The sequence below is a fragment of the Corylus avellana genome, chromosome 7, assembly GCF_965113065.1.
Source record: "Corylus avellana chromosome 7, dhCorAvel1.hap1.2, whole genome shotgun sequence".
NCBI lineage: Eukaryota > Viridiplantae > Streptophyta > Magnoliopsida > Fagales > Betulaceae > Corylus > Corylus avellana.
This window is the reverse complement of record NC_142496.1, coordinates 2,487,600-2,501,487: the sequence shown is the minus strand read 5'-3', so window position 1 is coordinate 2,501,487 and position 13,888 is coordinate 2,487,600. Positions and strand designations below refer to the sequence as shown.

The following is a 13,888-nucleotide window of genomic DNA, read 5'->3' as shown; positions in this document are numbered from 1 at the left end:
TTATAAGTTTTTGCATGTTGATTGTGTTCAAGTTGCAGTCAAGCCATTGACTCGACTTGGTATTAATGCTTCTGTTTTGCTTGGCTTGCGTGACGCAAGATTTCTTGATTTTAAGACCAGTATACTCGGAATGATTCAATCTTCCTTGTTTGTTGGTCCTGTCCATTTTGATGTCTTTCCTAACATTTCTCTTGCTTTGTCTGATTTGCATATTTTGAAAGCTCTGACGCTTAATATTCTGTCTTCTGGTTATAACATGGAAGAAGGTAGCAGACCCCTTGCTATCATCTATCGTGTTTATTATAAATTGATGAAGACAAATCTAGATCCACAAGCTGTGATCAAGAATCCAGGTGAATCAACTTTGTTAATTCAAAGTTCTACTCAGAATGCAAAAATCAAAACTCCAAAAATGATTCGCTGGGATGAGATTGACCTCCCCAACGAGTGGCTTTTGGAAGGTGTTGCAAAACCTTCTCGAGTAGTTAAGGATGCCTCTAATCTTGATTACATCCAACATGGTTAACAAACGAAGGAATTCTTTTGCGGGTTCAACAACCTCAGAAGGATTTCGTCATCGTGATAAAGATGTGAACGAGTCACTTAACGCCTCTCCTCCTCTTTGTCCGGTTAACCCTGATTTGAAACTCAAAGGAATTTCTACCGATTCCCAAGTTTCTTCTGCTTTTTACTCTACTAGAAATCACCCCCTAACGGATGACGAAGGTAGATCTACTTCTCCCTCTGCTTCTGATTTTGATGCTCCTCTTCCCACTGCTCATCACCAGTGTAATGTCATCACCTCTACCTCTCCAATCAAAGACTTCTTTTCTGTCATTGATTGGCCTGCTTTGTCAAAAAAAATTTTGTCAAAAGAAAGTCGTGCTCTTCGGCATGCTTTCCGTGCCAAATATTCTTCCAAGGAACAAGATCTCATCAAGGTCAAATGGACTGAGATGATGATTGAGTCCCAAAAACATATTTTGTTTTTTGATTATCTTCAAAAACATTTCCCTGTCGATAATGTTTTGAATGTTGTCAAAAAGAGTTTTGTCAAAGAAGATAAATCTGTTGTCAAATCTTCTCATCCTCCTATTGAAAATACTCTTCTTGATGTCAACAAAATGATTGTCAAATGTTCCCCTTTCAAAACTCATGATAAGGATCCTATTAATAACGATAGGAGAATTATCGAACAAAATAATTTTTGTGCTCAATCTTTGCATATTTTAGGACAACAATTGGACCGTATCGAAGAGAAACTCCCTTTTCTCTCTTTTGATCCAAAAGTTTCCTCTGCTCCTCCAAAGATTGAAAAACCCCTGATTTCTCTCCCTGATTTGTCAAAACCTTCTGGTTTGAAAACAACTTCTCAAATGAACCTTGAAAAAGTCAACAAATTGCTTTCTGAATTAGCCAATGCTCATGCCAGTTCTTCTGGACAGAACTTTGGCATAAAAAAAGTCTCATCTTCTGATTCTGAAACTTCTTCTCAAGAATCCACTGATTCTGACATCAGAATTCTTGAACAAAACTTTGGCAAGATTGCAATGGAGCCAAAACTCCAAAGGATCTATAACGGATCTAAACCCTTCAATCTTACAAAAAAAATTTATTCCAAACCTACTCCTCCTGATTTACAATTCGAGGAAAGGTTTCTCCAATCCCAATTCTCTGTCTTTGCTGATAAATTATATGAATGGAATATTGACGGTTTGTCTGAGCAAGAACTGCTCAATAACATGAATCATATGTCCATGGTTGCTAATGCCTATCTCACGAATCACAATAAAAGCCAAGCTGATATTGTGGATTTACTTGCTACTGGTTTTTCTGGTACTCTTAGAAATTGGTGGGACAATTATCTCACTGAAGATCGAAGAGATCAGATCAAGAAAGCAGTAAAGAGTGATGAAGAAGGATTACCTATTTTCGATGAGAAAATCGGAATGGGTGAACCTGATGGCGTTAACTCTTTGATTTATACAATTATCAAACATTTTGTCGGAACTCCTTCCAATATCACCTCCAGAATTTCTGATTATTTGAACAAGCTTCGATGCCCTACTATGTCTGACTATAGATGGTATCAAGATGTTTTCCTTTCCCGTGTTATGGTTAGACCTGATAGGCAAAAACCTTATTGGAAAGAGAAATTCATTGACAGATTGCCTTCATTATTTGCTCACAAAGTCAAAGATGAATTGATCAGTACTGACACTAGTCTCATCGATTTTGAAAATTTAACTTATGGTGATTTGTTTTCAACTGTCAAAAAACTTGGTATTAAGATGTGCATCGATCAAAAGATGATCAGACAGTAGCTTAAGAACACCAAGAAAGCTAAGTATGAAATGGGAAATTTCTGTGAACAGTTTGGATTACCTCCTATAGCTCCCTCCAAAACGCATAGGAAGAAATCTAAAGCTTTCATGAAATCACCCTCTCCATATTACAACAGTAACAAGAAAAGAAAATTTAATAAACCTAAATTTTCTAAACCTCCTCCTAAACGGAAGCAGGAATCTAAATTTGAAAAATATTTTTCAAAAAATAAATGTTTCAACTGTGGAGAAACTGGACACTATGCTGACAAGTGCCAAAAGCCTCCTAAAAAGATTAAAAAGAGATTAATGCTTTAAACATCAATGACGATGAAAAGCAAAAAATCTTTAGAATTTTTCAAAAAAATGCCTTTTCAGACTATTCTTCTGATAATGATCTTCTAGAATCATCTGATTCTGACTATCGATCTGCCTCAGAAATATCATAAAGTTGTTATCAAATTGGTTGCACTGATGCCTGCTGCAATTCAAAAACTTGCTCTGTTTTGTCGAAATCGGAAGAACAAGAAGATTTGCTTCTTACCTTGATTTCAAAAATTGAAAACCTTGATTTGAAAGAAGAGTATCTTAAAAAACTTAAGAAACTCATGACCAAAGAAACTGTTGAAAAACCCGTAGGCACTATATCTCTTGAAGATACCTTGAAACGATTTTCAAAACAAAAATCCAAGGTAGTTACTATCTCAGATTTGCAGCATGAGATTGGTAACATCAAGAAAGATATTGTCAACTTGCAAATTGCTTTGCAAAATGTCAGTCATGAAAACAAAGATTTACACCAAAAATTTTTTCTTTTAAATCTTAAACAAATTTTTCCTAGAAGTATTTCTGATAACGAAACTACTTCTGAGCATGATGATGAGGCTAAATCCAGCCATGAATCTTTGTCCAATGATATTAAGATTGTCAGTATGATCAGTAAATTTGTCCCTCCGAGATGGTATTCAAATGTCAAAATTACCATTTCTCCTGATTATTCTTTTGATGTTTTTGCTTTAATTGATTCCGGTTCTGATTTGAATTGCATTCAAGAAGGTTTCATTCCTAGCAAATATTTTGAAAAATCCACACAACGGTTGCATTCAGCCAGTGGAAATAAATTGCAAATTGATTTTGAATTAAAAAAATGCATATGTCTGTTTTGATAATATTCATTTTCATATTCCTACTATGCTTGTCAAAAGCATGGGTGAAAGGGTAATTCTTGGTATGCCTTTTCTTGCTTTACTTTACCCATTTTCTGTTAACGAAATTGGTGTTTCAATTGTTAAATTTGATGTTAATATTCAAATACCTTTTGCATCAAAATTTGAAATTGATGTTAATAGGTTGGATATTAAGTTTAGACAGTCCTTATATCTAGAAACGGATGAGGACCCCATTACCATCAGAGTTTTGTCTTGTCTAAACACCCCTCTAACGGTCGTGTTTACCCAGAATTCTTTGTTCATACCTATCCCCAGCTCATGGCGCATATTATTATTTCTGCTTTGCAAAAAATAATTTTGACGTTATTTTGCATATATTTTATAAAGGTTTTTACCTTTCTGATTTTAATTATTTTCCTTTTGAATTTTTGCAGTGCCACCATGGCCAACAAAAAAGATAAAGAAAAACTTGTTTCAAAAGCTCTGACTATAAAGTCAGAATCTTCCCCCCTTGCTTCTTCTCTGCCAATTTCATCTGTTGCCATAACCAACAGATTTGCCCCTTTTGCTCCTTCTTATGATTCCCAAATGACGTACTCAAGTACACTTGCTTCCTCTTATGATCCCTTTTCTGATAAACCCATAAATCCCTTCTTAAGGCATGATAAAACGTCTACCTTTATCCTCCCCCTCCAGTTAGTTGAAGCTTTCCAACTATTTAAGAACTGCTACAAAGTTGATTCTTATGGTGCTAAGTTTCCAACTAAGCTTTCCAACTATTTAAGACAAAATAAAGAATATCAGGGATCAAACCAAATTGGTTCCACCATCTAGCAAACCAAAGGGGAAAGATACCGGTAAAATTCTTATCAAAATTAACAAACCATGAATGGTCAAAGACAGAGGTTTGATAGAGTAAGAATTTAAACCAGGCATCGACATAGTCATAATAGGTACAAGGAATTGAAAATCCGTTAAGGGATCTCGTGACAGAAGGATGGCTACCCCATTCCTTTTCAGATATAATCCGTTTGAAATAGACACTGTGGTAGATTATCTTGTTTGGATTAATCTTATCAGGAATAGATTTGAAAGAGACAGAATCAGTCTGCTTTAAGACAGCAGAATAGAAAGCCAAATTTTTCTGTGGATGTTCAGGAATCCAATGAAAATTTGGAGGAAAATAGGAGACGGCAATATCTCTGGGAGATTTAGAAGAAGCAGAACGATTTAGTTCGACAAAGAACAAGTTCTGGAAATAGGGAAGAATTATGTAGTCAGACTTAAAGGCAGACATTTTATCATGCCTTAAGAAGGGATTTCTGGGTTTATCAGAAAAGGGATCATAAGAGGAAGCAAGTGTGCAACTTGAACACAACCAACATGCAAAAACTTATAACCTTTAGCAAGAGAATCGTTAATGAACCTCTTGTTGAACAGGGTTATAGTTTGATCTTTGCCGGTAATAGCAAAGGTTTGTTCGACAGTTTTGATGGAAAATTGAGATTTAAAATAAGATTTAAACCAAGAAGTAGTGTAAACATCCTTAGCGTCCAGCTTAGGGATGTTCCATTTATCAAAACATAAATTATTATCAGATTCAACAGAAAAATTTTCAAAGTTAACCACGTTCGGTGGCAAACTGGAATTAGAGCTAACAGAAGAATTAGATCTCCACATTTTGACACACAAACTAGACTCAATCATCATCTTAGTCCATTTGACCTTGATGAGATCTTGTTCCTTGGAAGAATATTTGGCACGGAAAGCATGCCGAAGAGCATGATTTTCTTTTGACAAAAAATCTTTTGACAAAGTAGGCCAATCAATGACAGAAAAGAAGTCTTTGATTGGAGAGGTAGTGGTGATGACATTACACTGGTGATGAGCAGTGGGAAGAGGAGCATCAAAATCAGAAGCAGAGGGAGAAGTAGATCTACCTTCGTCATCCGTTAAGGGATGATTTCTAGTAGAGTAAAAAGCAAAAGAAACTTAGGAATCGGTAGAAATTCTGAACGAAGGAATTCTTTTGCGGGTTCTACAACCTCAGAAGGATTTCATCGTCGTGACAAAGATGTAGACGAGTCACTTAACGCCTCTCCTCCTCTTTGTCTGGTTAACCCTGATTTGAAACTCAAAGGAATTTCTACCGATTCCCAAGTTTCTTCTGCTTTTTACTCTACTAGAAATCATCCCCTAACAGATGACGAAGGTAGATCTACTTCTCCCTCTGCTTCATTGCTTATATTGTCAAATTTACCTCTGTCGAAGAATGGGGATCTCACCCTTCTCAACTTCTTCCTTCTTCCAATTCTCAGATCCCTTATTCCTATTATGATTATGTTAATGCTTGGTTTCGTTTCATGCTCTACAAGAAACCTGAATCCAAACATTTTTGGTTTATTACTTTTGATGAAGGCTTTAACGGTCTTCTCCCTGTTTGGTTTAAACAATGGTGGGATCACTTTGGATTATCCATTGATGTGCTTCCTCCTCAACTTGTTTATGCTTTCCATGTGTTTTCAGCCCACATCACCTGTAAAGGTTATGTTGAGCATTTCAATCCTATCTTTCCTCCCATACTTTATTTTGCCAAAAAATCCAGAATTCCTTGGTTCCTAAAATGGAAATATGTTCGGAATGATGAAAAAATTGAAAGACATTGGTTCCAATGCAAAACTTGGGAAATATCCCCCAAGATTGACCTTATTGTCAAAAAAGTTGAATTGATGACTAGGAGAATAGGTATGGCTGCACCAAACGTACCTCCTCCTCCTCCTCCTCCAGTACCTAAATATTCTTCCAAAAAGAAACAATGGATCCAGACTTACCTCGACTCCATTGAATTCACTGCTGATGACGAAGAATAACTGAAAGCCTTATGACGGCTCCTTATTGGTCCCTAACGACCTCAAAGTTCCCAAGAAAACGAACTGCTACAATTCTACTGACGGTTTGTTATCAGTTCACTGTCCCTAACGACAGTAAAGAAAATTTGTGATCTTCTAACGGGTCACTGTTCAGATTGTTTTGAAGTTACTGTGCAAAATCACTGTTCACTTTTACTGTTCATTGTCCGAACGACACTGTGCAGGATTACTGTTCAGAAGCACTGTTCACTTCACTGTTCATATTTTGTCTGTCGACACTACAGTGCCGACAGCTACTGCTCATGATTGGCGACTTTCACTGTTCAAGATTGGCATCAAACGTGCCTCTTCTGTTCACATGTGACCGTTCTGACGCGGCGCCAACTTTTACTATTTTGTAATTGATTGTATTTTGTTTTATGCTTTGTAATCAGCCTATATAACGGGCTCCCCTCTCCCATTGTAAGGCAGAGTTTTTCAGAGAGCTTTCTCAGAGTTTTTCTCAGAGCTCGAAATCCTCTTGTCATTCCCCTGTCTCCTATCTCTTACTTCAGTAAGCACTAACGCTTTCTTTTGTAAGCCTATTTTTAATCTGTAACGATTTTAAGTTCTTTAACGAGCTTTTTATCAAGATTTGTTTATCTTATCTTCTGTCTGTTATTTCTTGATTATCAATTGTCATACCGCCTTCTTGGATATATATATATATATATATATATATATATATATATATATATATATATAAAATTACAGTAGAGTATTTGGAAAATAAAAGGCATGCATGCACTCACGTATCGACGAAACTAGGATTTTAAGTGTGGAGTAAAAATAATAATAATAATTAATTGTTCAGATCGAGTTAATCTCATAAAAATAAAATTAAAAAACAAAAAATGTCTGAAGCAACTCTATTTATTTTTTGTCTTTCTTTTATTTGGTATTTAAAAAAAAATGAAAAATGGTATTTTTTTTTAAAAAAAATATCAAATAAAAGAAAGGCCAAAAAATAGATATGGTTGCTTCAGACATTTTTTTTCTTTCCATTTTTTATATTTTTTTATATATATTTTTTTAAAAAAGGCAAAAGTTGGCTCAAAGTTGAGCAAAATAGTTGGGCCTTTAGCATTGATCCTTGTCAAAAAACATATATAAAATTTAAAATTTTAGGAGCTACGTACTCTCCCCCAACTTCCCTTAGTACTTCATCTACTGAAAGTAATACTGTATATATACTATGTAGTAGATTATCATTTCACTCGACTAATCTAACAGCATTAAATCATCAGCTAGCTCTTTGATTTTTTTTTTTTTTTTTTTTAAAAATAACATGGCTGATCGAAGAATTAATAAACAATATTATATTAACTCAATAACAATGAGATGAGAGTATTAGAACGTAAACCCGATGTCTACACGTGAAAAATGATATATTTAATTTGCATCCATTAATTAATCCCAAACAAAACATGCACAAACCTTGGCCTCAGAGTTCCTGTCTCCAGCAACACGTGCAGAATATGGTTAATTGCAGCAACCAGGAAAACCAGCTGGAAGCAGACATGCATATATATAGATGCAGGAATTGAGGGCTAACTTTGCTTAATTAAATCATCGTCTTTTACTGCAAACCTTAATTTGCTTAATTAATTTGGCTGCTCTTTTACTTTGCCTGAAAGTTTCTATTCTTGAGGGTGAGAAATAAGAGCGCCCGACATTCTTTTCTTCTTCGTTGCTGCATCGCAAAGGAGAGTTCTTTTCTTCTTTGGTTTGACGCCGTATGAGAAACAAAAGGAAGAGATAGCCGAAAGGAGCTCACCGGCCGTGAGAGACAAACCTGCCGCCACTTGTTCTAAAAGAGAAGTCGGCAGTACTATTATTTTCTCCCTTCTTTTCTTTATAGATAATAATTTATTTTATTATTATTATTATTTTCGTCAAAGAACCATGAAAATTATGATGTTATTGCATATGATTATTTTATCTTATTTATCGTAATTGTAGTCTTTTACGCAACATCGGTCAATTATGTCATGCATGCTTCTAGATTTTTGCTTTATTCATTGTACACACGCATTACTCTTGTGGGAAAATTATTTAATAGCATCACATATTATTTATGAAATGAGAAGTCCTGAGTAGAATTTTGTAATAGAATGAAATCTGTGAAAGAAGAGAGAGAGACAAGGAAAGAGTTCGATATATAGGACTATATCTATATATATATCTTTCATGTATGGACTTAATTATACAACGGTTTCATGTTTAAATTCATCTTGTGCAGAAAAAAGACAAACATGTAGGTGTGAACTCGGGTTTAGTTCGGATGCACTAATTAATGAAATAGATGAAGATTGTGTGCTGCAAGAGCAAAAGGCGGGATGTGTGCTTGGATAAGGCCGACATCAGGTGCAATGCACTGAAGAACTGATGTGGTACCGGCAATTTCTCTTTCACCTCCAATGCTTGGAGAAGATTGATTTTCTTATTTCCCTTTGGAGGATGATTGTCTTTTCTTTGATGGGCTATAATAGACACTTATTACCTTTGGAGTTAGGGGAACAAATGATACTTACCTTGTAATAGTGTTTTTGCATGCTTGTAATCCTGGTATTGGACTTGCCCGGGACCCTGCCGAGACTTAATCGGGACTCACTTGGGACCTTGCCTAGGCCTTGACCGGGACCGAACCAGGACCCGCCTAGGACCCCGCCGGACCTGCCTGGGACTTGACCAGGACCCGTCGATACTTGATCGAGACCCACCTGGGACTTGCTTGGGATTTGACCGAAACTCGCTTAGGACTTGCTTGGGACCTCCCCGGGACCTGCCTAGGACTTGACCGGGACCCCGCTAGGACTTACCTGGGACTTGACCAGAACTCGCTCAAGACCCGGACGGGACTTGACCAGGACCCGCCCGGGACTTTCCCGAGCAGGTCCCGGTCAAATCCCGAGCAAGTCCTGGACAAGTCCTGGCAGGGTCCCATGCAAGTCCCGATCAAGTCCTAGACAAGTTCCGGGCAAGTCCCGGCGGTGTCTCGGGCAAGTCCTGGGTGGGTCCAAAATAGGTCCTGATCAAGTCCCAGGCGAGTCCGAGGCAAGACCCGGGCGAGTCCCAATCAGGTCCCGCTCAAGTCTCGGGTGGGTCCCGGGCAAGTCTAGGGTAGGTCTGGTCAAGTCCCGGGCAAGCCTCGGACGGGTCCCGGTCAAGTCCCGGTCATGTCATGGGCAGGTCCCAGGCGGGTCTTGGGTAGGTCCGGGTGGGTCCCTTTCAAGTCCGGTCAGGCCCCGAGCAGATCTTGGCACAGTCCTGATCGGGTCTTGGGGGTGTCCTAGTTAAGTCCCGGTGAGGTTCTGGGCAGGTCTTGGTAAGGTCCATCGATTTAAAAATAAGATGCTCACAGTTGAAAAAACCGTAAACCATTTTTCAAAAATTAAAGAAGAACTTTCAGTCAAAAGAAAAATATTTTCCGTTGACCACTATTTTACGTCGAAGTAAACACCGTAAAATGCAGAAATTATTTTTTGGAAACCATTTTACGTAAACAGAGCCTAAGTTTGAATTGAAGTTCTCAATAATTTATCCTCTGTTTTGTTGTGAAAATGAGGATACCCTCGACCTCTACCGCAATGTCTTCATACGAGGCTTCATTGCACCCTTCTCTAGACAGTACAGTCGTTTGCAGGTTAGAAATGATGGTCTTCATACACCCCTCTCCTGCTAGCACTACTAAAATCTTAACTAAACAATTAAATTTGAGAATTTAATCATAATAGGAAATTGAACAATCAAAAAACAAGATGAATTTCCATAATATACAAACATAGATAATTTATTACAATCATAATTAAACTACATATATATGTCTCAAACCCACATCCTCCTACATGTAAGAGACATTTATTGGATACAATCTCATTGAGTGATTCACACACATAATATGTAAAACACCTCAAAAAATGAAAAAAAGAAAAAAGAAAAAAAGAATTAGTCACTGGTATAGAACTTCTCTGTCTTGTGAGCAAGGAGAAGCCAGACATGAGTGATCAACCCCCCACCTCGCCTCAATTGCTCTGCATGGTAATCCATCGGGCAATTGTTTGCTGCATTACACAACATCTCCACCCAAACACTACTTATGATGTGCCATTTGTTCTCCATACCCATCAGACTCCTAGCAAGTTTTTGCGCATCCTGAAGCACGTGCCAATTAGATGTGACGATGCTTTCCTTATTTCTATCAAAGTTCGATTCCTCTACAAGTTCTTCAGTTCTCAAAATCCTACAGGCTTTGTGTTCATCTCTTATTATTGATGGTCCAGTTCTTAAGAACTTCATCAGTTTAGTGTAGGAGTGATGGAATATTACATCCGCTGTAGTGGTGCATAACATGTGAGGTCGCAAGGCAAGAAGATACATCATATAGTTTGACAAAAGTTTGCTCATTTCTACATAGGAGTTTGCAGTAGAGTATAGAACAATATCTGAATCATAACAAATGTCTGTTGCAATATGCCATATGGTAATGCTCTTGTCGAAGTTCCTTTTGACACTCCATTTAAACTGGTTGAGGCATCCATGCCTTTCAAGTGCCCATTGACCTCTTTGGGTGATGGGCCTTTGGTCTCTCACTTGATCCACCTCTTTCAACTCTTGCACTATCACTTCTTTCAATAATTTGGGCAACTCCACTCGCTTCCTATTCATAATCTTTCTGAACTCCATGTCCTTGCCACGAAACTTGATGATTCTACTTAACTTTAACTGCTTGTCGTGAAGACAAAAGCTCAACAAATTGAATTGTCCCAACGAATTGGACCACCTCTTCCACTTGCATGCCTTTGGGCCAAGAAATTGCAAACATTGCATCATAAACGGCATATTATGGTGCTTAATCATCTGGATTATTGCCCAATCTGAGAAAGGTATTAGTATGATTTGATAAACCTCTAGAATAATAGTTATAATTAGCACAAAAAAGGTATAGCCGGCATCCCAATGTTGTAAAATGTCTTTCTTCTTGAATAGGATTGTGAATCCACACAAAGTAAATGCTAAACTGAAGAAACTGATGATACGTAGAATGCAACCTGTCCGTGTATATATAATAGGTGCCTTTGTATAAAGCACATCATACATGAAGCCAAGTTCAGCATCTATGATTTTGAACTTGTCCTCCGCCGAATATGCATCAATTGACATCCATGGAAGAGATTCATGAAAGGGCTTATAAAACCAATTCTCTAGGTGAGGTTTGAAGCAATCAAAGCGATAATAGGCCTTTACGATCAATTCCAAACCAGGAATGTCCCTTGGTAGCTTTTGGAATAAAGTAGGAACATTTGCTTCTTTGATAATTTCCTCTGTGGTTAAACCAGAGTTCCTCAGTGCTGACTTGAGAGCCCATGCTAGCTCTCCATACTTGATTATCCCGGCCAAAAACGTTGGCAAGTATAAAAATGAGATCAGCGTACTAGTCCAACACTTAATGAGGATAGAAACTACAATACCCACTTGGAATATTAGGTTAAGTAGTTGTCTCAATCCCAATTTATTATCTTCTATTGAGTAGGCAGTAATGGCATCTGGGTTTCCAAGTTGCACTAAAAGTAAAGGTGCCAACAATGCCTCTAGTGCCCTAGGGACGTTGTGTTGCTTAGTGTCCCTGATTTCGATCGCACTGAGCTTGCCTATGATAACCTTTGCGACAGATCCGGTGAGCAAGTAGGTAGACCAAACTATGAATCTTATCCAAAATCCTGGTATGTATCTTCTACGGTTGCCACAAAGAGCGAGGACAGTTTGCAAAGTAAAGCTCACCAAAACTAGCATGTCGATTCCCCATTCATCCCATAGGCTCTTTAGTTGTCTTGGCACGGGGTCTAAGTGCACCATTTCTCCTTTTGTGAATGCTACTAAAAGATTAGCAGACTTTCTTAGTGTAATATATCATTTCATCACGTACAATTTCAGGTTGAATATTAATTAAATAATTAAATCAACCATTTTTTACCAGTTCAAGCTTTTGGAATAAGTTGTAATTAAACATGGCATCTGTTAGGTTTTGTGTTGGCAAAATTATGTATCAAAACAAATTGGTGTAAGTCTAATTTTTGTTAAGTTAAGACGGGACTTGATGTGGAATACAAAATCTTGATGGTTTGAATAGTTCAGTTGGAGTCTCAGCTGTTGGGCATTCGAATGAAAGATTTGTATAGAGAACACGAGCTTAGAGGCCAAATTACTTAATTGGAATGGTGGTCCCAAGGGATCGAATGGCCTATTTCAAAGCATAAAATATTCTAGATTCACTTGGTTGGAATGTTGGTCAAAGCTCGTTTAAACAAAAATGGACAAATTGAAACCCTAGCTCCATCTTAACAAGAAACTTACCTATTATTAGATGAACCAAAAAATAGAAAAAAAAAGAAAAAAAAAAAAGAAAAGAAAATTACTCATTCAAACACTGCCTTAAAAATAGAGACTCGTTACTTCTACACATATTCCTAAAAGCCTTTAGCCATCAAAGTTCCGAGTTACAAAAGGAGACTCGTTAGAAGAATTGATTAGAAGTTTGTAGTTAAAGAGGTAGATACAAACATGTAATTTATTGGGTACAATTTAGGCTACTTCAAAAGTTTTGTAAGTATAAGTGATATATTTGTAAGTAATTTGATTCTTTTATAGTGGATAAATATTATAGATTTGATTGGCCAATGGTAGTTTTACTTTTAAAAAGTTCTTCAAAAGCTTTCCATTTCGTCAGCAAAATGATTATGTTTAATCTTTTTATTGCTTTACTTCATTTTGGTGATATTATGTGTGGTTGTGAATTTTTAATTGGTAGTGACTATTGGACATCACCTAGTCACCCTCTCTCAATATTGTTTGGGGTCTCAATATTATATATATATATATCAACACCCCAACCCCTCCCTAGTCCCTACCAACAGCATAAACACAAGAAATGAATATTATCAAGTTTCTTATCATAAACTGTTTATAATGAAATTTGACGTCATGAGATTTTGCTTAAAAAATAGGAGCATACATAACAAAAATATTTAATTAAGAAAAAGCAAACAAAAAAATAAAAATATCAAGTGTACCTTAGAGCGTCGATGATATCTAGCTTCAATTCCTTTTACCTGAAAAATGTTAATTTATAGCTTTTATTTCCAAAAATAACATTCCACAAAAGAATTCAGCAGTCAACTTATATATGAAAAGCATCTAAAATGTTGGAGTAATGTTATAAGTCTCTCTTATGTCTCTCTTGAGTCCATTTAAGAATGATCAAAATTTAATAATAATCAATCATAAGCTTAATGATAATTTTAATAACCACATCATTCTTAAAGGGACTCAAGAGGGACACAAGGACTTCTAGAATTACTCAAAATGTAGAGAGAAAAGTACAATTCAAACAAAAAAAATACTATCTTACATTCATATGTAAGAATTAATACTTTTCATACTTTTCTTTTTTCTTTTACTTATTAACCATTAAGTATCTCAAAATTTT

The 13,888-nt window shown here is 36.6% G+C and overlaps 1 protein-coding gene across 1 annotated transcript; it reads right to left on the bottom strand.

The window, feature by feature from the left end:
* Positions 1–10,350: 10,350 nt before the first annotated feature.
* On the bottom strand, positions 10,351–12,258 carry LOC132185484 (uncharacterized). The gene has a single exon (XM_059599250.2). The coding sequence runs from the start codon at positions 12,256–12,258 to the stop codon at positions 10,351–10,353; it is 1,908 nt and encodes a 635-aa protein (XP_059455233.2).
* Positions 12,259–13,888: the final 1,630 nt, after the last annotated feature.

What these genes read in the sequence shown, in the direction of transcription:
- LOC132185484 (XM_059599250.2), bottom strand. Translation starts at nt 12,258, where the DNA reads ATGGTGCACTTAGACCCCGTGCCAAGACAACTAAAGAGCCTATGGGAT.